At 37.2% G+C, this 27499-nt stretch overlaps 1 protein-coding gene across 2 annotated transcripts in view; it reads right to left on the bottom strand.

The window, feature by feature from the left end:
• SLC27A6 (solute carrier family 27 (fatty acid transporter), member 6) overlaps positions 1–25381 on the bottom strand; it is a 40430-nt gene extending 15049 nt beyond the window's left edge. For both annotated transcript variants that reach the window (XM_004949268.5, XM_001233247.6), the window contains exons 1-4: positions 24724–25381; positions 15343–15549; positions 12462–12620; positions 11898–12022 (exon numbers count right to left, since the gene is read on the bottom strand). In XM_004949268.5, the coding sequence (XP_004949325.1) occupies positions 11898–12022; positions 12462–12620; positions 15343–15549; positions 24724–25240 (1008 nt within the window). In that variant the 5' untranslated portion in view covers positions 25241–25381. The remainder of the gene's footprint in view (positions 1–11897; positions 12023–12461; positions 12621–15342; positions 15550–24723) is intronic.
• Positions 25382–27499: the final 2118 nt, after the last annotated feature.

A 27499-nucleotide genomic window follows, 5' to 3' on the forward strand; every position in this document is an offset into this window, starting at 1 on the left:
AGTAGTTTTTCATGAAGGTAGTAAATTCTCGCTCCTGTCACAAAAACTGACACATGGCAACATTTCAAATTCATCATCTAAATCATGAATACCAGTCAAGTTTTTCTCTCTCTCCTTCAAAATCAGTAACTCGGAAAATTCTTCATCCAATTCCAGAGTCCTTCTTCAACAGTTCAGGAAGGAATTAATATGTTTCACTAAATGCAGATAGCTCTTGGGAGATTACAGTCAGAGGCATTATATGATAACTACATCACTCACAAGCCTCTTCCAGTTACTATTCGTTGGGTTTTTAAACATCAACTCAATTCTTCCATTTCTTCTTTCTCCTCTTCTACCTTACTGTAGGTAAAAAGTCACTTCTAATCACATAAGCACAAACTTCACCAACTTTCTACTAAATCATTACCAAGTATTGTATTAAACAGCATAACAAAACCATCCATGAACATGACCTGTAATAAATTGTCTAAAACTGGCCTCAGTTTTTAATTTTTAGATCAATTTGTTTTTTCTACTTTGGATGCGGTACCACAAAGTGGTTGTGTAGATTTTCATATATGTGAAGTAGTAAGGTGTGTTCCGTGTTCAAAGGTCAATACTGTAAAGGAACAATAAATAAATAAATAAATAGATAGATAAATATATATGTGTATATATATTAATTTATTATTATTATTATTAAGAATGTGTTTTAGTTCTACTTTGAACATAGTCTAGAAAGACTTTTATTTCCCCCAGAAAATTATTTGCCATCTTTGGAACATTCCAGTTGGCTTAACTTAAAACTTTTCAAAGAAGTGAGATATTTTCCTTAGTTTCAGTGCTAATCTGAAAGTAACTTACCACTAACCGAACTGCAGTTACCCCTCACTGACACCACCAAATTATTCAAATGCCTCTTCTAAGGATATGAAAAATCACATTATACACCTTTAGTTCCAAAATGAACAGAAAAGACAAATAAGTATGTATCTGTACACAGTAATTTAGTGGGTCATTCATCAGTCTGGGAACATCCTAATTTTCTAAAGCCCATGTTAATAAAAAAGGTGAATTAGAGTCTGTGTTTATATTTCAGATTAATAAAAACACTGTTGACATTTTGCTGAAAAGACAGCGTAGGAAGAGGGAGAAAACATACACTGCTTATATTTTTTTCAAAAGGACAAGTACAGTATCATTTATAAGCACAGCTACTTCAGTTCCTTGAGTTCCTCACGTTATTTTGGCTAGTTTCTATCACTACAGCACAAAGTTGTTTGTCTAGTGGAAGAAACATAAAAAAGGATCATAGAATTTGCTAAGTTGGAAGAGACCCAAAAGGACCACTGAGTCCAACTTCTGCCTCCTCAAAAGAGCACTCAACATTCTACTCTACATCTGGAAGCACTGTCCGAATGCTTCTGGAACTACAGCCAGTTTGGTGACATGACCACTGTCCCAGGGAGCCTGTTCCAGTGCCCAAAAATGCTCCGGTGAAGAACCTTTTCCTAACACACAACCTGACCCTCCCCTGATACTACTCCATGCCATTCCTTCAGGACCTGGTCAGCACTGTATTGTGCTTGCAACTATTTACTGACTACTTCATTTTAGGAAGTATTCTCTTACACACTGAGTCCTTCACAAAAACACAGAGAAAGTGTCTCAAGTCACCTAAAACTCGCTGTAGAAAGCAAACCTTAAAATAAGGAATAATAATTCAATGAACATCCACAAGTAGATAAATTTTCTATTAGACTGCATTCCTGCTACTGCAATCAATACTTGTGATTTAGGAAGACCATCACAGTTATCTGTGATGTTGATAGTTATCAACTATCTGTTGATGCAAGATTCCCAACAGGTTCTGACAGTCTTTCTAGGGAAAAAGCATTAACACTAGCCTATGTTTTAGCAGTTCATCACCTGCAAGACTGGAAACTATATGTAATTCATCTCTGATGTTTGATGTTGACAGATGTTTGATTTGTATGAAGAGATGGATTTCAAGTGAGGTACATTTTAAATTCACAGAGCTGTTTTTAATATACTTTTACCTACTCTCTAATATAACTAATATAGAACATTAACTACCCTTACATATAACTGACTTGCAATTGAAAGTGAACAGCAAAGAAAAGAGATTTAGCCATTATTAACACTTACTTCATGATTAAATCCATAAATATTTATTTACTGTCCAGATTTTGGCCAGACTGTAAATATTGCAGGCACACATATGTCCCACAGGCACCATGGCAGAATACTCAAGAAGTAAATAAAATACAATAAGAAAAACGAAGGAAAAGGAATAATAGTTCCAAGATATTCTAGCAACATAATTAAGCGATGCACAATTAGGGTATTCTGTACAAACGAAAATCTAAATAAATATGCAGGAACAAACTATGGCACCAAGTAATCATATTTTGAATACCACATTTCAATGGCATTTCATCAATTAGCTTCACATCACTAGAGGACATAGAGGCTTAAGATTAGGAGGGATTTCAAGGAGTCACCTAGTGCACACCTTTGCAGGGAGATAAACTCTGTAACCACTAACAACTGAACAAGCTGCAGCTAGTCAGCCAGATGCAGTGCCACAGCTGGTAGGCAGTAATTGCATGCATATTCCTGCTCCAGCAAGGGGTCTGGACTAGATGATCTTTCAAGGTCCCTTCCAAACCCTAATATTCTGTGATTCCACTGCAAAAGGGGAGTACCTAGTTAACACTTCCTACACTAAGAGCTAAATTTTCTCAACTCATTTAGCAAGGGCCCTGCCCTGGCTAGCTGTCACAGATCAGTTCCAATAATACTTGTCCTGTGACAATTTCATCATGCTCTCTGATTCTGAATGCGATTAATAGTTCTTCATGGGTGATTGCAAAGATAATATTTGTAATATAATTTTAGCATAACAATGTTAGAGCACTTTTTGAAGGGTTTTCAAGCTATTTATTTTCTTGCATTGTGATTATATATCATTATAGAGTAATTTGGAAACAACCCATACCCATTTATTTCTAACAGTAAAGGTGAAAATATTTTAATGTTTTTCTGAAGCATTACCAAGATAGCATTGTTCTTAACTTTTATCCAAACTTTTCTTTGGTGCATTCAGTCAAGACCTTTGAACCATATACAAAACAGTTGTATTCATTTTAAATGAGCTTCGTTACACACTATTTCTCCATTATGACTGCTTGTTTCATTTGTACAGTGATTAATTGACAAGTCAAGATCTGCCTTGTTATATTAAATACCACATAGCTAGGATTCTTCATCTGCCAGTCTTTTCTTTCTTAAGTGTTCTTTGTAAACTATGTGGACTATTTACATAACTGAGTCGCTGATTAAAAGAAGACTTTTAAAGGGCCATCAACAGCTTATTAATTGGGTGCGGAAAGTACTCATGACTGCAGCTATATAAAAACATACCTAGCAAATGCATTAGAAAATTTCAAGAAGAAAGATTCATTGTCCTACTTCTATCATTTGTGCAGCAGGAAAAGCTAACTGAAGAGAAGAAAAGGCAGCCTAAAATGTTTCCTGTACTATGTACTTAATGAAACTATAAGCAGTATAGGGCCTGGGAAATGAAAAAATCTGTTAAATATATAATACAGACTGACAACACAGGACTTACAGAATGTAACATTCACTGGTTACCTGTTGAACCATTAGCCCTATTAAAAAGAGACAATCAAATGAGTTATCCTACTGCCATTAAAATTACATATGTACTAAATTCTTCAAGATATATGCTTACATTCACTTTGCAGTAATACCTCATTACTAAACTGCAACAGGATTTTTGAGTAACATACATAACCAAATCTATAAAATAAAGAAAACTCAATAGCTTTTGAACAGAGGTACCAGAAGGAATTCTAGGAAGAGGATACATCCATTCAGTTCAGGAATTTGTTGTTTGCTATTTAGTTTAGCTCAGTCTCACACTTTCATTAATTAATATCTTCATATTCAAATAACGGTATGTCCAACCTGTGGCCCACGGGTTGCATGTGGCCCTGCACAGCAAGCAATACAGCTGCAATGGGTTGTAAACTTGCAACATTATTATGTGTTTTTAGCAATATTTTCGGGAGAGGGACACCTGCAGCTCAGTGCCCCATCCAGCCTGAAATTGAATGTCTCCAGGGATGGGGCATCCACTATATCTCCTGGACAATCTGTTCCAATGTTTCAGTACCCTTATCATATAAATCTTTTTCCTTTTATATCCAATCTAAATCTCCCATCTTTTAGTTTGAAACCATTTCCCCTTATCCTACTGTAACAGACCCTGGTAAAGAGTCTGCCCCTTCTTTCTTATAGCCCCCCTTTAGATACTGAAAGACTGCTCTCAGGTCTTCCTGGAGTCTTTTCTCCTTCAGGATGAGCAACCCAAGCTCTCTCAGTGTGTCTTCTTAGGATAGCTCATAGCAGAGGGGCAGGGTCACCTCCTTCAACCTAATGGCCACGTTTCTTTTCATGTAGCCCAGGATACAGTTGGCTTTCTGGGCTGTCAGGGCCTTAGGTATTCCACTGCTTCAGCAGAATATGTATGCAGTTACTGCCTACCAGCTGTGGCACCGCATCTGGCTGACTAGCTGCAGCTTGTTCAGCTGTTAGAGGGTGCAGAGTTTATCTCCCAGCAAAGGTGTGCACTAGGTCACTTCTTGAAATCTCATCCCACTCAGCCCTATAACTCTGTGTAATTAGTTGATGAAATGCCATTCAAAGTACCTAGCACTTGTGAAGACATGCATTTTTTTTTTATTAAGCAGATATACAGTTTCTCTTATTTACCTAATAAGCTTCAGCTTATGTTATTTTGTAAAACCATTTAATAAGTTTACATGTTCATTGTGGAAGAAATGTCCAGAATAATACTGTAGTGCTGACAAATATTGTATTTTTCACTATCTCAAAAAGCTTTCAAAAAGTAGAAAATAATTCACAATATGTTTTTAATTAGTTTTGTGATATGTATTTGATATTTTTTTTCTGCTGTTCCAATCACGTAGGGCAATTTGAGAACTGGTTTCAAGATTGCATAAAAAAATCATCAATTTTTTTGTATTCTTGCAACTCCATTTTCACTCAACGTTACCTGCAAATTTTCAAATGGAATGCATGCAGTTGCAACCAGATATTCAACTCAAATAAAATTTGATCACTAGACCTTCACTAGACTTTTCTTTTACTAAGACCTATCTTACCAGAGAAGAATTTCCCTTGCTTCATGCCTTAATCATGTCATCACTTTTTGTCAGGACATACATTTGTGTACAATTATTTTCTAGGCTGAAACACATAGAAAGTACAATTAGATCAAAAATCTCTGACAAGCACATTGAGAACTCACTAAGAGTGCTCAGCAATCCAGACATCAATATATTATTTACACAAAAACAAGGTCAAATATCACACTAGTTTTATGGGTTTGTTGCCCTCTTTGATGTTTTAATTAAAAAAAAAAATTTTTAAGTTTTGTTACTTGTATATATTCCTCTTCACTCAATGGCCTGGGCAAGCCAAAAGGTTGACCACCGTAACCTATTAGGTTTAAATTCTAACTGGAGTTTTATCTCTTTAGCTCTTCTAAAGGGAATGTTTTCTTTAACTGTACTTTTATTCCCTCAGAGAATATCTAACCAAGAAGAAAAGTAACTTTTGTCTGTGTTTCACTCAGTAATACAAAGTAGATCATTGGTTTTTTTTGGTTTTTTTTTTTTTTTTTTTTTTTTTTTTTTGTGATAGCCCCAGGAAAGCACGTGTCAAAACAGATTATATAAAACTTTCCAAAAGTCAATTCAGAGAATTAAAACATGCACAGAATCTCTGAAGTATTCTGTAAACATGGAGCTTCCCTTTGTAAAATTGTGAATGTGATTTCTAGCCTTCAGTATCAGGACATCAGAAACAGCATGGCCAGCAGGACTAAGAAAGTGACTGTCCCCTTGTACTGATGAGACTGCAGTTTGAATACTGTATTTGGCTTTGAAGCCCTGGATACAAGGACACTGAGTTTCTGTCACATCTTCAGAGAAGAGCAACAAAGATGGTGAAAGGAATAGAAAACAAGACAAATGAGGGCTGCTGAAGGAATTGGGGCTGTTTAGACTGGAGAAGAGGGGCCTTCAGGGAGACCTCACTGCTCTCTACAGTTTCCTGAAAGGCTTAAGTGTGGTGGATGGTAGTCTCTTTTCTCAGTTAACAAGTGAAAGGATGTAAAGAAATGGTCTCCAGTGGCACCACAGAAGGTTTAAATTGGGTATCAGTGGGAATTTTTTTCATGGAGACAGTTGTCAAGCATTGGAAAAGGCTGGCCAGGGACTATGTGGAGCCTCCACCCCTTGAAATATTTAAGAGGCATGTGAATGCAGAAAAAAGGGACATGGTTTAGCAGTGGGATTGAGTAAGTCAGGTTGGTGGCTGGACTTGAAGGTCTTTCCCAACCTAAATGATTCTAACATTTTCTGAATGACATCAATAGTCTAACCAAAAAGATGAATGTCTAAGGAAACAAGCTGTAAAGAAACGAATTCTCCAAAATACAGGAATTCTTAAAGACTCCATTAGTCTGGTGTCACCGTATTAGAACCACTAGCTGGTATCTCAACAAGCCTTCAGGGCTCATTTGGGTGTGGAGAACCAGTGCTTCCTAAGGTGAACAGAACTACAGGAACAAAACAAAAGGCTTGCAGGAAGAAAAGCAGAAAATCTTTATCCTTACTGGTGAGAACCAAAAACCAGACACGCAGTCACCCTGTGGGCAGGTTCCAAGAGAAGTAGCCCAGTACATTTAAACAGCAGAAGGCAGCAGTCAAAAAGGTCAGGATTATAACCTGTTTTTAAATCCCATTTTAAAATAATGCTGTTGTTGTAACCATGACAGTTTAAAGCTATCACACAGGCAAAGTTTGTTGTGATATGTTTGTTTCTATTAGATCAATTGATGTAATCTTGAGGCAAAAAATAAAAGCCTCCAAATCCTCAGTCTGTCTCTAAGCTTCATCATTAGAACATTCAATTTTCTCTAACTATATTAAGCTTTACTAACCTGTACAAATATTGCTGTTTATGACATATGTAGGTCCCCAAAGATTTTTAAAAATACACAGGTTACTAGAAAAATAAAAAACTGCAAAATCTGACTCTCTGCTTTAGTAAAATTGAAGTGACACAGATAGAGTATTCAGAATATTCAGATAGAAGGCAGAGATATATGTAACAGTCTTTAACTGTTACATATTACTGGTTTGGGATATTTATTAAAATGCTTATGCTGAAAGCCTACAAGGAGCTTCACAAATTTCCATTCCACAAGTTAATGATAAGAGTAAGAACAATTTCTAGTACTGAACACAAGCTGAACAAAACTGTAATTATATTAGGGAATAAAATGGAATATCAAGTAAATCTTGTGTTGTAGAGAACTGCCTTCTGACCTATTTTTCCTCTTCTATCAGATATCAGTCAAAATTGCTGCCTTCAAAAAAGCTTGTGTCCAGGTGGATGACAGTGTTATCCAACCAACTTAAGAACTATTCTTACACCCCTTCTAACAATGCTTGAGTCAATAACAGGGAACTAATTGACTACTGTTTGTTGAACCCAGCAGTGTCAGCTTCCTTGTCTTCCCCTTTTAAAGTACTATTGTTCTAATGCAACAGAATTTAAATAAAATAAATCCTTAAGCATCTTTTCTAAAGTCAATTCAGCACTTAATCCTATCCAAAGAAAACCTTGGCCAAACTGGTAGTAGAGATTGGCTTGCTTCAGCTTAACAAAATTAAGTCTGAAAGCTTATATACGCAATCTTACACATTAGAGGTAATCCTAAGGTAATGCTACTGATGCCAAAGGATAACACTGACTCAATATCAAATGGAGATAAAACAGGACAGATACTTACAAATTCTCATGAACAATAATTTATTGAACTGTTAAACAGACTTTGAATACAAGTAGAAGTGAACTCTAGATTCTAACTCGGAGCTTACTAAGTTCATGCAAAGGACTGTAAATGAAATAATTCATGTCATAATGTACAACAGCTTAAGACACTAAAAAAGTGGACAAAATAATCAAGAAGACTGACTTCTAATGTACATTGGTAAACTATTTCAAGCGTAAAAGAAATGCTGTGTTACCATTCCTATCTTTCTGAAAGCTTCAGGTCTCAGTATGTTATTTAAGTAAATCATTACTCTAAATTGGAAAGAAATTATTTCTGTTGACCCTCTCCCACCCCTGAGGAAAAAAATACCCACAGATTAATAGAAGAGTCCTCCTAAGATCTTTGCTTAAAGATGAAATAGGGAGCTATACTGAGTCAGATTTTCTTGTTTGTTAGAGCACTGTAGCTAGAGATATTAATCTATCAACATCCATCAATCAAGCAGCAAGACAAAGTTATGAATATGCTGGATATCCTCTTTCATAGGAGAAGCCATGCTAATACATTACATAAGTTTACATTTTCTATTATACTCCTTGTTATACTTTCTGTATGACCAAACAGAGCAGCAAAATAGTCAGGAAGAGAAAAGGCATGACAATTACTCATCTAGGAGCCCAGAAAAACCTGTAAGCATAACATAATGCCAGGCTGTTGTGCTTTTACTTAGACAAAAAGGACTTTCTTTTCTCATAAATGGTCTTTGAGGACAACAGGTTAATAAAACAAACTGGATGCAGAACAGATTTCAGTCTACTGCAACAAGTCTTCAGGAACTACTGCAGATGTGAGAAGCAGATAGATCAAACAAGGGAGAACTCACAAGAACAGCTAAGGTTAGAATCTAGGTGCTACCACAAGGACTTGTCAAAAGTTCTGTTCAAAATCTTTGAAATAAGAAGCATCAGAGAGCAGTGGGCTCCAACTGTAGACATGTAACATTTATTTCATATTTAATATTGAAGACAAAAATGAAGCACTCGAGAGAATTGCTGTGCTTTTAATATATGCTTATTAGAAGGATGTTACGAGTATTTGAACCTTGAGAGCATTTCACAGAACTTTAGCATTTGTATTAGCCAGACCTTTTTCATGATGCCAGCATATATGCTACTTTTAAGTTGATGAAACTTAAAGAGAAATAACAACACAGCAATTTATTTCCCCAAATTGAATAACAACGAATTACATGACAAATGTACACTTACTTGTGTGAACGTGTTTCCTTTCCGGTTTAAACATGACAAATAGTTACTACTTTTTTTTCCAAGTACAATCTAACTAGCTTTCAAACTCGTTCATTTTATGAATTTAATTCTTCTACAGAAGGACCATTGGATTTATCTTAATCCAGATAGCAAACAAAAAGTAGCAACACAGGCTAAAGAATTTAGGTATGTCAGCTCTTGGAAAATAAGTAGATAACCTTATTTGCAAAATGTAAAACCTCTTTAACTTCACAATGGTTTGGAAAGGTTTTTAAAGAAGACTTTGTTTTATAAAAGAAGTACATAAACCTATCATTCTTGCTTTAAGTTCCTGTGCAGGATGAATTGAGTAAAATAAATTGCCATGTTCTGAAAGAGGAAGAATTAATATCTGAGGATGCAAACACAGCAAAAGAAGGAGCACTGGAGAGAATAGGTATGTCTTTGGGGAAATATGTAGGCTTACACCGAAAAAAAAAAAAAATCGCCATTTAAAAAGGTGTACCCTTCCTATGTTCTGATCTTTCTTGAAGTCTTTAACTGGATTTTTCTCTATTCCTTTTTCTCAATTTTATTATAAAATTAAAAGAAAAAAGAGAGAAAGAAAAAAGAGAGAAATCACTACTCTGATTCCACATCACAGCCAGTGGTGTTTGCTATGATATTATCTAAATACACTTTAATCCAAAAATATTTTCTTTGCTAAGGCATGCATGGATAGTGTGGTGTAGGTGCTATGACTTGAACTTAACATCATTTAATAAACTTCTGAAAATGTTCTCAAAAAAAACATCCAATTCTGAACACTGATCTTTTTTATTAACTTCTTTGGCCAGTAATTTGAGAGTGAAGTGTAAACAGTTATTCTGGTCTAAAACAAGGCCTCATCAGCACAGAATAGATGGGTAGTATCTCCTCCCTTGCCCTGCTGGTCACACTTCTTTTGATGCAGCCCAGGATTCAGTTGGCTTTTTGGGCTGCAAGAGCACACTGGCTGGCTCATGTCCAGTTTGCCATCCACCAGTATCCCCAGGTCTTTTTTGGCAGGGCTGCACTCAATGCTTTCATCTCCCAGGTTGTATTGGTAGTGGATGTTGCCTCGACCCAAGTGCAAGACCTTGTATTTGAATTTGTTGAACCTCATGAGGTTTACATGGGCCCACTGCTCAAGCCTGTCTAGGTCCCTGTGGATGGCATCCTGTCCCTCTGGTGTGTCAGCAGCGCCCCACCGCTTGGTGTCATCAGCAAACTTGCTGAGGGTCCACTCGATCCCACTGTCCACGTCATTGATGAAGATATTAAAAAGGATCAGTCCTAGAACTGACCTCTGTGCAACACCACTCACCACTGATCTCCACCCAGACTGAGCTACTAGCCACCACATTGAGTCAGTGACCACCAATAATTCTCTGATTACATATTTGAAATGATATTATCATTATTTACAAATGCAGAAGAAAAATGTTCAAACAGGTAACAGCAGCATTACATTCAACTTCTGTACATTTTCACTAAGCTTTTTGCATTCTCCTAAACATCTTGTTAAATTAAAAGAGGACATCATTCCACATGCTTAGTATAGGTACTTCCAGCAGTTACTTGCTTTTATTTATTATTCAGTAAAAGCTGTTTGTAGTCATAATTTACTATTCAAAAGCATTTATTGTAAAGCTTTACCAGAGAAGATCATCTATGTTGAAAAATTTAGCATTTATTACTGAAACAAAATAGGACAACTTGCAGCTCATAAATGAATAGAACAGCAGTTGCCATAATTAGGAAGATGAATTTTAGTTAATACTGAACTCTGAATATTTGTTTCATATTCATTTTGACACACAGAAGTGTTTATTGCAAAAGAAGTTATTTTCTTTATCCGTTCTGTCTGTAGTATTCTATAATAAATCTTGAATTAATGCCAACAAATCTTATGCATTTAACTTAGCCTAAATCTTTGTCCCTCTCTAACATCAAGGAGTAGATATAGAAAGATACAATCAAATAGTTAGACCAAAGAGTTAATTCAATTAACTAGAGTCAGCTCTGTGTGATATTTACAATAGGTTCAGCACACACTGCACTCAATAACCTGCAGAAAGAACATCACATTGCTGAGTACCAAGGGAAAAGATGTATTTTCAAGTTAGGGCTTATGTAGTGTAAGGGAAAAATGTCACTTTAATGAAATTTGCACTGTTGTCAGAAATAGCTTTCTAACTGGAACAAAAGACAGTCTTCCTTTGAGCTGCTGATCAAACTAAACCACTTCAAAATTTTAAAATATGGTCTATATGGTCTAAATACAAGGAAGCCCAACAAGCCAAAACAGCAATGAAAAACAACCTGCAAAATTTTAGACTTCTCAAACACTTAAATGCCGAAAAAAAAAGTTTTGAAAATTCTGAAAGGGTATTTAACAGTAATCCAGATTTTCTGAAGTTAGTTTGTAAATCTTTAATATTTATTCACTAAATTACACTGACCCCACTTTTAATCTCTAAATCCTTTCTCTTAACACCTTAACATTTTCACAGTTCAAACAATTTGGATTTTTTACAGTCTACAGATCACCACATATTTCAGGAGTCTCATGGAAGATGAAGAGCAGAGGAACAAGCTGAATACTTGTTCAGCTTTACTTCCTTTCCTCCTTCCTACATAACCAGTGTAAGAACAGTACGTGTACAACTTACTTACAGATGAATGGCCATCATCTCTGTTCCACTTACCACTGGTTGGCTGCAAAGGTAGCGGCAAAGTTCTCCAATGTACTGAATGACAGTCACATTGTACTTTTTGCAGTCACTCCAGAACTGACTAGCTGAGAACTTCTTTCTTAAGACACACGTTGCGCCTCAATGGAAATGACAGAAAAAGAAATCAGTTTTTTTCTCTAAGTGGCAGCTTATCTAGCTGTGTTTGTATCTGTCATTCTTCTTAAGTTCAACAAAATACGTTTTATTTATATTGCAGTGTATGATACTTAGTCTGTACACACACTAATGCGCCACACATACTACCAAAATATATGCTTCTAAGTTTCTTTTTACTAAAATATAAAAAAGTAAAAACATTTTTGATCCAAATAACTACATAATCTTTGTCCAAAGATGGCTGGCAAAAGAGGTCCTTCTCTATTACAAGACCCTCCTATACCCTCAAAATGCAGAACCATAAAGCTATTCAGAATAGAATATTCATTGATTTAGTTTCTCTAAAAGCAGTGAACCCAAATTTTATTAAACATATTTCTATAATAATTAATTCTATATTAAAAATTAAATAAATCCTACCTAATTCAATGCATCCACCAATACCAAGAAGAGATGCTGCACTGTGATAAAGAGGCAGAGTAATATAAATGATGTCTTCTGCAGTAGCACCAAAAGCCCAGAGTCCAGCAGCTCCTTTAAGAACTTGCATGTGACTGATGACTGCGGCCTTTGGAAGACCTGTAATGAAAACACAAAACTCTGCATAAAGCTTACCTTCAAGAGAAGCCAATTTTCTTTCAAAGTGAGGTCTTAAAAATCATAATCAGTACTTTCTCGGATAGCCACCTATTCAGCTAAATAGACAACTGGATCTTATGTATCATATTGTATGTTTTTTACACACAACACATCAGACAATTTGTAACCTCATGCGTTAGTTATTAAATCTGACATAAATCAATTCAAATACGAGGAAACAAAGAAACTCCATGACCAATACACTATCAAATTATACAAAACCAATGAAGGGTCAGCTATACATATGAACGCCTTTACACGTAAATCAGAATAGCACTAGGTCTTTTTCAGGCAAGAAAGTCCAGTATAATTAAAAACACTATGAGATCTCCACCAGACAGATGAAGTAGAGTACACTTATCTACACATATGTTCATCTAAGTCTAGCAACTTGTTTTAGAATACTGTGAAGACTATGTAGAATTTAATGCAATCAAGTAAAAGATGCTTAAAGTCTATTTCAATTACATTGTTCTCAAGAAGATTCTTGACTTTCAGCACCGAATTTCTATGCTGAATCTGACTCATTCAAGAGGTCACTGAGTACAAGTACTCCGGTACTCGTTACTTTGAATGAGGGATGTGACCTTACTCAATGTGTTCTCTAGTACATGCAAAAATTTCAGACTTAGTCTTCTTGATGAACAGTGAGAACTATTTTAATTTTAAAAAACATAGTGGAACTCAGAAAACTTTATCACTTCTACTGGAGCTACTGTTATTCTGAAAACTAATTAGAGCTGCAAAGTGGAAGCATAATCTACGGAGATTCTAGTCCAAAGTAATTCCAAAAGTCATCACAATAAAAAGAAAATGCAATAAATCCATGGTGTCAAGCAAAAAGGAATTCCAGTGGAATAGGTTGCCAAGGAGGTTGTCCTTTTTAATATCTTCATCAATGACATGGACAGTGGGGTCAAGTGCACCCTCAGCAAGTTTGCTGATGACACCAAGCTGTGGGGTGCTGCTGACACACCAGAGGGACAGGATGCCATCCACAGGGACCTAGACAGGCTTGAGCAGTGGGCCCATGTAAACCTCATGAGGTTCAACAAATTCAAATACAAGGTCTTGCACTTGGGTCGAGGCAACATCCACTACCAATACAACCTGGGAGATGAAAGCATTGAGTGCAGCCCTGCCAAAAAAGACCTGGGGATACTGGTGGATGGCAAACTGGACATGAGCCAGCCAGTGTGCTCTTGCAGCCCAAAAAGCCAACTGAATCCTGGGCTGCATCAAAAGAAGTGTGACCAGCAGGGCAAGGGAGGAGATACTACCCATCTATTCTGTGCTGATGAGGCCTCTCCTGTAGTACCGTATCCAGATGGGAATCCTCAGTACAGGAGAGACGTGGACCTATTGGATCTTGTCCTGAGAAGGGCCACAAAAGTTATCCAAGGGATGGAGCACCTCTCCCACAAGGACAGGCTGAAAGAACTAGGGCTGTTGAGTTTGCAGAAGAGAAGACTCTGTGATGACCTGATAGCGACCTTTCAATATCTCAGTATCTGAAGGGGAGCTACAGGAAAGAAGGGGACAGGCTCTTTAGCGGGGTCTGTTGTGATTGAATAAGGGGAAATTATTTCAAGCTTAAAGAGAAGAGATGTAGTTTAGTTAGTTAGTTAGTTAGTTAGTTAGAAGAGATGTAGTTTTAGTTATAAGGAAAAAATATTTTACAGTGAGGGTGGTGAGCCACTGGAACAGGTTGCCCAGGGATGTGGTTGATGCCCCATCTCTGGAGACTGTCAAGGCGAAGCTGGATCAAGCTCTGGGCAAGCTGATCTGGCTGTGCATGTCCATGTTCTTTGCAAAGGATTTGGACTAGATGACCTTTAAAGGTCCTTTCCAGTTCTAAGGATTCTACTCTTCTATGATATGTGTTAGTGTTATTATAGTGTTATTATATAATTGACATCTGGACATTTGGAGCTTCTTAATTTTTTTATTCCAGACCAGTGTTTTTACTTTTTAGATTTTCTCCCAAAAGCAGAAATAAATATACTAAATAATTATTTATATGAAGGGAAAAAAAAGAAAAACATAAAATAATAATTTATTTAACTCCTCCTGTAGCTAAAACTGAATGAGAATGCCAATCTGCTTATCTTAGCAACATCATGCTCCTTTTCAAGTCACTAACCAGTTGTTCATGGTTTTGTTTCTTGTTTTTTTGTTTTGTTTTGTTTTTGTTTTAAGTCTTAGCTTCTTAGCTGTTGGACAACTGGTATTAAATTCAGCCATCTGTTTCTTCACTAAAAGTCTAATAACTTAATCCTATTTTCTGTCACTACATAAAGCACGACTTAAGGAAGAAAAAAATGTCTATTTGCATAAGATTGTTTTTTAAAGTTCTGGATAAAGTTTTAATATGTTGGCTGTAAAAACATGGAAATACATTTTATGAACACTTCAGCAGTTAACTAGGTAGCAAAGCTTCTCTCACAGTATTTGTACAATCCAGCAAAAAAAAAAGAAAAAGCACATAGTACTTTGAATATAAACATTCATCAGCAAGAAGAATGCTCATTTCCCACCAAAATGATATGAAATATGATATTCTATTATAAAAAGATTAACCAAAAGATGAGAAAGTCAAAAAAAAAATCAAGCTTCTAGATAACAGCTTTAAGACAATATTATCTCTTTAGCATATTTGTACCTGTTGTTCCTGAAGTAAATATATATAAAACAGAAGATTTGAGGTTGCTGGCAGAGCGTCGACTAACTGGAACAGGGTCTTCGGATGCAGCCTCCATTTTGTCTAAAAGGCTATGCACACTTGGAAAAGTGGAATCCTTGGTCATGACCCAAACACTGATGTCTTTCTGGAGGTTAGGAAGAATTTCTTCTAAAGTTCCAAGCAAATCTTAAAATTTAATATAAAATAGTGTTAGATTATGTCTTCAAAAAGTAAATGCAAGTAAGATACATTTCCTCTGAAAGTTTTAATTTTTATAACAGAAAGAGGAATGTTATTCATCTTCATTGACGTATATAAATAAAATAGTGATGATCTGGACTGGAAATTGAATAAAAACAGGATCTAAAATAATAAGAGTACTGCTGATTCCACAGTGTGTAATTATCATCTAGCTCTCATGGCAAAATGGTGATCCTTAATTACTGCTCTCCTGCTTATCAGTGCATTTTCGACAACTCTTTATCATTGCTAAGAATAGAAAGCAGCGTCATTAAGATCTTACTTCATATAAAAGATGAATAAGTATGTTAAAGATGAATGGCAAATATATACGCAGCCAACAGTTACAGTGCAGGTTTCCTTGGATGTCCTCAACAGCAATTTCTCGAATAGAGGGTCTTTTTCTCAAAAGCACAGAACTGATTCAAATAGGGAAAAAAAAAAAAAAAAAAAAAAAAAAAAGCCACTGTATCATGTGTATGGACACCTGAATTTCAAAGCACATGGCTATTTCTGTGGTTCTTCAACTAAATCTTCACCTGAATCTGATTTTAGGTATCAAACAATTTTATTTATTTAGAACTACACACTCATTCACAAATAACACTCCTTCCATTAGCTTTTATCTGAGTTTAAATGCAAACTCACTTTTATAAAATAAAATCAGTAGTATAGACAAGATGTATGCTGTTTGCTTAAACAGGAAAGAAACTGAGGGAGTCCCACATTAAACAAAAAGTATGAACAGAGGCCAATTCCTAAGTAATAAATCTGGTTTTTATATTTTTAAGCCTTTTTTCAATCAGTTACTCTCACAGAATACCAAACATATACTAAAGTACTAATCTGGCAAATTTATTAGGTGTAGGAACAGTCATATTGCTTTCAAGAGAACCATTCATATATTTAAAGCTATGTTTACACTTAGTGCATTACTGGATCTCAGCCTACATAATTAATCTTGTAAATATCCCCATGGGTATAAATGTATGTTATTATCTCAGGTTTTATAAATGAATAAACAAATAAAGTTGAAATGACTCACTCAGAACCTCACAGTGAAGCACTGCCAGAGCCAGCGTTTGAACTCCTGATGTCAACCCCAAGCTCATTTTGCAAATACTAAATATGAGTATCATCAATAGAATCTTTTTGCATAAACTGTATACCATAACAGAGCAACATATTTAATCATTTCAAAAAATATTTTCCTCTTGACAGACTACTTTATATGTTTTAGTGAATGAAGCTTCTATTACCTTAACAGAGATACAGCCTCCTGTCCCCAACTACACAAATGCCTTATAAACCTGTAGATGACACAACATGGCTTCTGTATGTTTTGTAAATCTTTAGCAAATATATCTGATGGGGTGTGACATAATCATTTTTGTGTCCTAGCTCCCTTACACTATAGAGTTATTTCAGGAAGATATCACCCAAATAATAATGAAAATCTGAAAGAGCATCCTATTTGAATAATTTGAGTATAGTCCCCTTTCACTCACTATACATAGCAATAGAACACAATAATGAGAAAGAAAAGTCATTTTAAGCACAGCAGTGTTGACTGCAGGAAATTCTACACAGTGAGAATTCAGGTTCTCTCAACAGTAATTCTCCTTTGCTGTCACATTATAAAATTAGGGCCAATTTTTCTATTCATAAATAAATATTAAAATACAACAGTAATATTTCTAATGATTAACAGCTGTTAATAAACCAAAGTGGACCAAATGACTATACACTATGTCGTTTCTAAATATACTGGTAGTTTGTGGTTTGTGCAGGTACAGGTTAGGCTGAGACAAATGCAAGTGTATTTGAAGTGGCTGGAGCTCTATTTCTGTTCTCAAAAATAGTATAAGAGTACTAAATCCGTAACAGTTTATTGACTGTATTGGCATAGGCATCAATTATTGTGCCAACGGAGATATTAAGGACAGTTAAGAATTGTTCATTGCTAGTATTAAGGATTTCTCAATTTCTGTAACTTCTAGTAATTATACATACCAAACTCAGCTGGCCATGTTGCATAGTATCCTCACCAGATAATCAGTGCAGCATATAGATATTAAACACCCAATAGAAGTTATTAAGTAAAATTTTCCTGTGTAACTAAGCATGTAACTGCAAATGAAATTTTTCCTTTGCCTGAATTACTGTCATGATTTTACGACTTTTGTTATTTGTATTCCACATCACAACATCATGTAAAGCACTGGGAGTTGAAAAGTTAATGCCCCACTTCCATGGACTGCTAATTTTCCAAATACCTAGCTCTCACAAGAGAAGAACTACATACGCCAGAGGACTTTGCATTCAGAGGGGAAGATAAAGCTAGCGAGTCATGGGACAATCTCGCTGCTTGGTAGTGTGTGGGTGTGCTCCCCAGCCTTTAATTCAGAGTAAGACCTTCAGTTTCAGACACTCTCTCTCCCCCTCTTTCACTCCTTATTAGCCTCAATTCCAATTATAGATTGTATTATAGTGTGTTATCTTCCATTCCAGCATCATATTTAGTACATTAACTTTCCACCTCAGATTGTTGCCACTGTTCTGTTTTTTGGCCCATCTCCCAGCCCTTCCCCTTTCCCAGGGTGTGGATCCATAGGTTCCCTGGACCATTAGTAACAATACCAGGCCGAACCAGCCTGTAAATCAACATCCTCCCTCCCCTTTTCTGGGCCAGTGGGCCAGCGGGCCTGCTGTCCCAGTCACAAGCACAGATAGATAACACGGTGACAATTACCAACTATCTTCTTGCAAAATGCCTGCAGAAAACAAACACAACTACAAATCTGAAAACAGTATCACTGCTGCTAAGTAATGCAGATACCAAAGAGGTCATTACTGAATTTCTTTATTTTCCATAGCTAGATTCATTACTTCTTGCATTATTTCTAACTGTTCTGTCTTCTGTGTTTTTGACAGCAATAAAAATGAAGGTGTAACTCTGGCCTATTGCTGTTTTCTCTGCAGAAGATATTTTGCTCAAAAGTATACAAAAAAGGGAAATTCACAAATATTTCTGGTGGGTTTTTTTTGTTGTTGTTGTTTTCATTTGGTTTTTTGCATTCAGAAATTCCAGATAAGATGTGCACCTAGTTCCTTAAGTGTTTGAGGAATAATAACTCAAAAAAAAAAAAAAAGAAAAGAAAAAAGAAAAAAGGATTTCTCTAATTTCTTTTTTTCTTTATTTCCTTTCTTTCTTTAAAGGAAAGAAAATGGTAACTACTCATATCAACTTCACATGTATAATCATTTAATATCAAAGAATAACAGAAGGGAATAACATTTTTACTCTAAATAATTAAGATCCGACTTCAGATTAGAAATGCATGCTGTTTGCTGTTTCTCAACTCATACAACCAAAGACTGTTTCTGCTGTACAAGAACTTGCTATTTTTTGTTAACTACTATTGAACATAAGTTCTGTGAGTGAATTATATAACAGAACAGCATTTTTCTCTTTTTCTTCAGGAACCTATTACTTGGAGCAATATGTGAACAGTTTCTAATCATAAAGAAGAAAGGGTAATTTAAAATCTCAGTTTTCAAAGTGCCAGAAGCATAAAATTACTTCTGCAACAGGAATGAACAAGGGTGTTGGAAGACAGAACTCTCAGTTGTGCTAAGGCATTTCCAAAGAATAATTCTGATGACAGTCAACTAGTAGTTTGTTCCATGAACAAAGAATTTACGTGCCTGATCTTGCATAGAGCTCATTAATCTTTACAAACCTTTACAAACATCTTGTCCTTGTGTCAGAAATAAACAGCCCTCTTAGAGGAACTACTACATTTCAATATTTCTAGAGGTACCTGGCTTGTGTACTTAACCATATAGTAAAGAAATAACAGTAAAGCGACTTAGCTATTAAAACGTGTGGTTTCTCTCAAGTACTTGTTTGCTCTCTGAACTATGAAATTTTAGCCAGGTTTTGGTTTATTTTTTTTTGGAAGAAATTACTTTATCTAATGTTCTGCAATACAGACAGCAGTTCTGTGAGCACTGCTTACATAGTTTGTATATGAATATTCACCATTTGCTAACTATGTGGCTTCCACTGGAGAAAAAAAAAATTACAGGTTTGTCAAAATGAATATGCTTCTTCAAACATTTTTTTCCTTTTTTAGCAACTCACTGCTTAACAAAAAGCTCATGAAACTGTGCTACATTAAGTTCACATGCATATATAAAGATTCATCTTTTGAGGATCTTTTAAGAAAGAAAGGGAAACATGCTTTGGTTACAAGCAACTGCCCTAGACTGCAAGGTGTACAAAAGGTTTTTCATATTATTTCCTAGGGAAGAAACAATATGGCCAATTGGCAAACGGGCAAGAGTCCTACACTGATGAAAGGAATAAAACAGATTATGAGATTGACTTGCATTGAACAAAAAGTTACTCAGAAAGCAAGCTGTATGAAATTGTTCTTAGATAAATTTTAAACTGACATAAAGTCAGCACCCTGACTCGGTTAAACTATGGCACCTCCAAACTGTTTCCCTCACCGTCTGGCATCAGAAAAATTACGGTTAGCTGTACCTGATCCCCAAGTGACTCCTTACACTCTGCCTATTCTCACTCAGTAATAAGAACAGAAATTTCAAGTCAGTTGTAGATCAGGACCGGTGATGAAATCTTGAAGTGCCACTGTAGGCCGATAACATTCAGTGGGCACAATCTTCTCATCAAAGGATATCTTGGGACAAAGACAAAGGTTGAAATAAAACAAATGATCAAAGAGATACGGTGTCAAATAGAGCTGTTATGCAGGTCTGTTATGCTTTCCTTGTCCTGTATGTTTAGGTCGATACCTTTGATCACTTACTGCAAAGTTCAGAAAAGATAAATGTCTTACAAAATCCTTTTTTTTTTTACCCAATGACTTACACATGAAAGATGACACTGCTACTTCTACATAATACCATAAATAATTAAAAAATACCACAAATATTTTCTTTACTCCTTTTCTTCAGGATGTAGACATATTTCTGTCTGAACTTTGCCGCTATCAGCATAAACCATAGTTCTGAGCTCAAATAACTGATGAAAACAGTTAGATTACACTGAACAGCATGAAGCACTGCTGATGCCTAAAGAGTAAAGAACTCTGGCCAGGAAAATGCTTTTCTTTGCACAGCTGAGAGATATCATTCTGAATGGCAGAATCACAGAATGGATGAGGTTAGAAGGGACTGACTGTTGGAGGTCATCTTAGTTCGACACGGTCATGGTTTTGCTTAAGCACAGTCATCTAAGAGCAGTTGCCCAAGCACATCCACACAGCATGTACTCCGAACAGCCTTTGCTGTCAGGGCTGTTGTATCACAACCCTTTCGCAGATAAATCCTTGAATCAGAAGTATTGATGGCAATCAAGGCTCAGCTGAACTCTTCCCAGTAGCAGCATGCTATAAATGCACATTTACAAATTATGCTTGTATCTTTCAGGTGCGTCAGTAGATCATGACTGTTATTTCATGGTATTGCTTTTACACAGCTGTTGTCCTAAAGATAAAATATAAGTTTCTTGTTCAAGCAAGACTTCAATTAACAGAAATATTGCCTGGAAAGGCCACGGTGCCTTAGAAGTTAAAGCATAACTCAATACCTTAATCCTCTGTTTATACTCATAATATTTAAATAAATAACGGTGACAGAATCTGGTATTAAATGTAGTAAGAATAAGCACCTGTTAGCAGATCAGATTCCCAATAAACTGACAATTTGATAGACAAGACACACAGCTTCCTTTTTCTCCTTCACAAGTTCCTTACTTTCCTAGCTCTTAGACAACTTCTGCCTTATTGAAAACACAGTTTCAAGCTTCGGATGCTTAAAATAAGTACTCTCCAGAATGAGAGTGGAGATAGAAAGTTTCTGACGATGGAAGACTGATAAAGTTACATAAGAAATAAAAGCAAGAGCTAAAAATCCCAAAGTCAGTGAAATGCTTTTGAAAAGATAGCAGACAAATGAAAACAGCTAAAGCAAAAATTTGCTCTGAACTACAATGTCATGTGGAAATACTAGAAAGGAACACAAGGTATATATATTGGCAAAACAGTAAATCTGTAATTGCCTTAAAGGCAATTCTAATGAGAATAAACTAAGTTACTAGATTGTGCTAAATGAACCACAAAAAATACTGCTATTCTACAAAAAATCCAACTTTCTAGAAATACTCATTTCACATAAGAAACCAACAAGAAGGAGACATTTTGCAGTTCTTCTAGCATGTGAGAGACCGAAGAATCAAAGCTTCAGGTATTTGCAACCTTTCTGCAACTAAATCAAAATGAAACCCCAAAACATCAGTTCTACTAGAAAACCTGAATCTGAAGTCAGAAACAGCAGTGAAAATATCAGAGAATTGTCAGACAAGAACAAGATCTGAAGGCAAGTACTGAAAGAAAGATTATACTAAACCACAGCCTCTGAAAAATTTGCAGACAGAAAAGACAGCTTAGGAGTACAAAGTCCACAAACTAGAGTGATCTTGCAAGAAGCAGCATGGTTACATTTTCTTCCATGCCTTTCATAAATACCACCCAGCCTATTTGGAGAGAAATACCACATCTGCAGAAAGTTAAAGCATACTGAAGAAAAATGACAAGATGTACCAAAAGAAGAAATAAGATGCAAATCTCACACACAGAGGAAGACTACGCCAACATATTCTGAGCAAAGATTTGTCAATAAACAATTGATCTGTGGGTAGTGACGCAGATATCAACAGAAAGTTGAATGTCCACTGTCACAGAAATGAAATCTTAATCGGATTTAAATGCAGATTCCAAATTTAACGTGCCACTAACAGACACAGTTTTGAAGAGAAAATTTCGTCCTGCTGAACACAGACAGTTAATGACCAAAATGTGACAGGACAATTTCCACTGTGTTGCAGTGTGTGAACTAGATCAAAGGTAATCCAAAGTATTGAAAAGAGCCTTGTAACTCTTTAAATGGAATTGTTAACTCATGCTCAGGGGGTGGAGAGCATACATACTGCCAAAAATCAGAACTACTTCTATCCAGAAAAAACACTGTTATATAATGATCTGTAATTTAAAAAATTCTAGATATTTACTGAACCACAAGTTGAGTGGTTTTAGTGTATGTATTTTGCAATAGAATATCCTATTTAGTATGCTGAGTTCAGGCTATCTACAGTCCTGTAGAAAAGAAAAAAGAGCAAAGCACACAAGAAAAACTCCGGTCATACCTACTGATAAGGCAGTATCCCTTGAAACACAAACACTGGATGAAAAGATGTTAATACACCTCCAAGAATTTATCTAATCAACTGTGTAACTGCAGTCTTAAACACTGACCTGCAATTTTCATAAATATTATGGGGAACTATGTGTGATAACAACCTTTTGTTTCAAGTGACATGAATCAGCCCTCACTGCCTCTGAATGGCGTGTTAACCTTCAACCGCAAAACAAGGACCTCTTTGGAGAGGCTGCTTCTCCATATGACACGGCCAACAAACAAGTACAAAGCAGAGCTTCAGCTTCTTTCACAGAGATGGGCAAAAAGAGTTCCTAAATCCTAAAGAATACTGTAGACCCTTATACCTCAAGGGTCTGAGGAACTGAATGCAGAGACATATGAATAATGTAAGAACACCATCACATGAAAGACCAACACAGAGACTAGTTTGTTGGTGTTACCTGCTCACACACAGCTTTTCTCTTCTGACCTGAGATGGACAGACTCAAAAAAATAACCACAGTCAATGCACAAGAATTGCCTTAAGATTAAATCAATTCCTCAATCAATACACTTAAAAACACATACTTAAGGGAGAGTGCGCTAAATGATTTATTCTTTTAATTAAGTAAGAAGGCAAAATTTAAAAATAATGGTTCAGAAACACTGTCACCATATGCCTTGGGATTATATTTAAATTGGCTCTTGTTTCATTAGTTTAGTTATTAAGTACTCTATTGCTCTTAAACCAGCATAGCACATTCAATTGGAACTACATAATTAATAATTTTAAAGTATGTAAGGGAAAAATATTGAATACAACTGAGAAAGCAGAAATTTGCAGTAGTAGCATAGAGCAGACAGAAGGAAATTTAACCAGTTAGGTCTCATGAATACAAAGCCCTGCAAACTTTGTTAACAGTAATAGGACAAGAAGATGTGAATTAGATATAAGGCATAACATTTGAAATAATAATTTTAGAGAGGCAGAATTAAGCTAGTGTTTCAAATTTTGAACTATCCTCCTCCACCCAATGAGTCACAGTTCTGCATCATCCTTTGGTATTGTGGGCTTCACCAACAGTTGATCAAAAATGTAGAAGTGCTCAGGAGCTCAATTTTAGGTTATATCACTCTGGCTTTGGTTTGTAGATCTCTACAGCCGAATCTTAGCTGCTATAATAAAATACACAGTACATCTACATCAAGTTTTTAAATTATTTTTAAGCATATAATCAAAAATGTACTGGAAATACATAAAAGACATTGTTATCACCTAATCAAACACAGCAATTTCTCCTATAATCTTCTACTTACAAGGCAAGTTGGTTATTGCAAATCAACCTTCTACGTGCTACACCTATAAAGCAAAACTCCCAGTTCTAGACCCTGGAAAACAGGCATACCTTGGTGAATAGCTGTAAAGAACCCGCATAGCTTGTAGCTATGGTACAAACCTTCCAGTTTTAACAGGTTTGACTACTACAAGAATGGTAGAATAGTTCGGGAAAATAAAATTCATTACTTGGATAACATAAAAATATGAGTCTTTGACTGTCTCAAACAGAGTGGGAAACTATTCTCATTCGCTCATTTTAATGTTCTCTGAGACATACTAGGTAATTACTGAAGTAATTAAGCTTTTGGAACAGGCTACATTTAGATGTTGCAAACTTTTCTGCAATGAATACTGTCATGAACAGGTTAAATCCATGCCCCCAGAGCATGGATATACCTCATTTAAGCTTTATCCTGAAGCTAGAAAGCTGCAGATTTCTTTCATTCTGTGAACATCTCCAACTTTGGTTTCCAGTGAAGGGGCTGAAAGGACATACACTAGAAAAAAATGTGACATAAAAAGCTTTAGACATATAAATCAACTGAATACTTTACCTGCTCCCACAATCAGTATCTTGGGTTCACAGCTAGTGAGACAATGCAGGAGAGACCTGGAGCGGACATTGAAGTTGAGGAAAGCCACCACACATCCCAGCTTGGCCAGTCCAAACCACACGTGGATGAAGTCGGGCTCATTGCCCATCAGCAGGGCCACCGTGTCACCCTTCTTCAGAGTGCCGTGGTGAAGGAAGACCTGCGCTACCCTGTTGCTGCGCCTGTCCACATCCCGGTAGGAGAGCACCTTCCCATCGTAGATGAGGAATGCCTTGTGGGGCTGCTTCTCAGCCAGCTTCACAAACTTGTCCAGCACGGTGACAATCTTCCCTCTCTGCCTGTAGCTCTCCACTCTCAGCCCGTAAAGCAATACCTTCAGCAAGTATCTCAGATCAGCCCAAAAGTAGGGGAAGAGAAGTTTCTGGATGAGATGCAAGGAGGCAAAGCCGGCCACAACGCCCGGTACCCAGGAGGGAAGAAGTTTTGGGAACAGAGGGAGGTCGTCCCAGGCACGCATTTCCTTACAGCTCGGCACACGGCGCGGCACCGAGAGAGCAGCCCGGCTGGGTGCAGAGCCTGAGGAAACCCGCCGGCAAGCACCCGCCTCAGCCTCGGCCGCGCCCGGAGCCGTCCGCCAGCCACAGCCAACTCCGCACCTGCGGAATGCGCGCACTGCGGGGAGAGGCGAGATCAGAAGGGGCGGGAGCTCAGCATCTCCAGCCTTCCCCTCCCTCCTCGGGACTCCCGGCGCCGTGCCGAGCTGCTGGAGAGGCGTCGGGGGCCGCTCCCTGAGCCGGTTGCATAAGGCGCGGGCCGTCTCACTCCACCCCGCACTCACATCGCGGCGGCGGCAGCGCGGGTAGCTGCTGCGCACGGAGCCGGCAGAGCAAAGGGAGCCTTGCCCCAGGACGGCGTGCCGTGCGGTCCCTGCTTGTAGCTGTTCGGTCCTGGGATGACCTTAAGGCTTCCACTCTGCCGAGGCGTCTAGCAGGACTTGGGGTACACGGCCTTGACACCAGCGCGGCCTGGGCCCTCCATCGCCTCAGGAAGTTTTGGACAGAGGAGGCCAGCACCACTCCTGCGGTCCCGGAAATGTGCTTATGACTGCCACCCAGAAATGGCAGGCGGGGTCAAGGCTGTGGGTCACTGTACCATGCCACGGGATGTTTGGGAAGGGCAACAAAGCTGTGAAGGGTCTGGAGCACGAGTCTTATGAGCAGCTGCTTGAGGGAACTGGGATTCTTTACTCCGGGGAAGACGAGGTTCAGGAGGCCTTATCGCTCTGTACGGCTAGCCTGAACGGAGATTAAGGCAAGGTGGAGGTTGGACTCTGCTTTCAGATAACAGTGATAGAATCAGAGGTAGTGGCCTCAAGATGTGCCAGGAGAGGTTCAGGTTGTATACTAGGAAAAACTTCGTCTCAGAAAGAGCAGTGGGGTATTGGAACAGGCTGCCCAGGGGGACAGTGAAGTCACCATCCCTGGAGCTGTTCAAGAAATGCGTAGATGTGGTACTGAGGGACATGGGGAATCCCTCAGTTTCTCATCCACTAGGACGCCCACATCCTTCTCTGCAGGACAAAGGAAGAATTCTGTGCTATAGATGTTATTAGTGCTACTGTTCCCAAAGAGTTGAAATGATAAGCACGATCCTAATATAAAGACAGTGATACTTTGAAATTTGTAGTTTTGAAGGAAAGTACTGGTTCTGCAACCTCTGAATTGTCCCAGTTCCTCTCAACCTTGCATAGAAATCCAATCTACTATATTCATTATCCTTGTAAAGATAATATTAATTGCCTTCTTCTCATCCTCTCAAAGGGAAAAGGGAAATTTAAATACTGTATTTGTTGATTTTCAAGAGTTTTATAACTTGTTACAAAAACAAGCAATCACAGGCAAGAAATTTCAGTAAGCAGTAAAAGAGTTACAGAATTTAGGCAAGTAATACTTAAAATACTTTTGGTCCCTACCTGTGCCAGAATTCCTGTGTGATACTGGATTAATTTCTTAAACCCTCCACCAGCTGGGTGATTTAGCCAAGCTGTATGTGTAACCTTAGACTTTAAGATCCTCTTAGACTCCTGATTCATTGGTAACTCAAACAACTGTACATTAAGACATTTGGAGCCATGCTTTAAATCAGGCTTATCCAACCCATATTCCCATGTGGGCCTGGACAGACAGTAATACAGCCCTGCAAGATTGTAAACTTTTGACATTATGATGTGATTTTTTTCAGTATTTTTCATGAGTCAATTGCATGTAGCTCGAGCACAGACTGCATGGGTTACACTAGAATGCTGTGGAGAGGAGGGTGTGGTGCATTGCCGATTCTGCCTCTTGTGCCCACCACACACACACTGTCAAACTGAAACCTGCGTGTATTGTACGTTGCATGCACTTGTGCTGCTTGGTGAATAAAACTCAGTAATTGCCAGTGATAGTATACGTCTTCAAGGGGAAAGATAACCTGTCTGTGCTAGGGTTCAAACCACAACAGCATTCAAAATGAAACAAATTATGGAATTATGGTAAGCTCAAGTTACAGCAAATAATTTTATGCATTTTGATACACTGGCTATACACAGTTCTGTGAACAGCAAAAAAATATACAGTAACATACAATATACCTTGCTTTTCGTTTTGATAAAGAAATTTGAGAACAGTTTTCAAGGTTTTTTTTAATCTTTTTTTTTTAATATTTGCAACTACTTTTAGCCAATATAAATGTACTACTTTCAAATTTTCTAATGGATTGTATATAGTTGCAGTCA

The sequence above is a fragment of the Gallus gallus genome, chromosome Z (genome assembly GCF_016699485.2).
Source record: "Gallus gallus isolate bGalGal1 chromosome Z, bGalGal1.mat.broiler.GRCg7b, whole genome shotgun sequence".
In the NCBI taxonomy this organism is placed as follows: domain Eukaryota; kingdom Metazoa; phylum Chordata; class Aves; order Galliformes; family Phasianidae; genus Gallus; species Gallus gallus.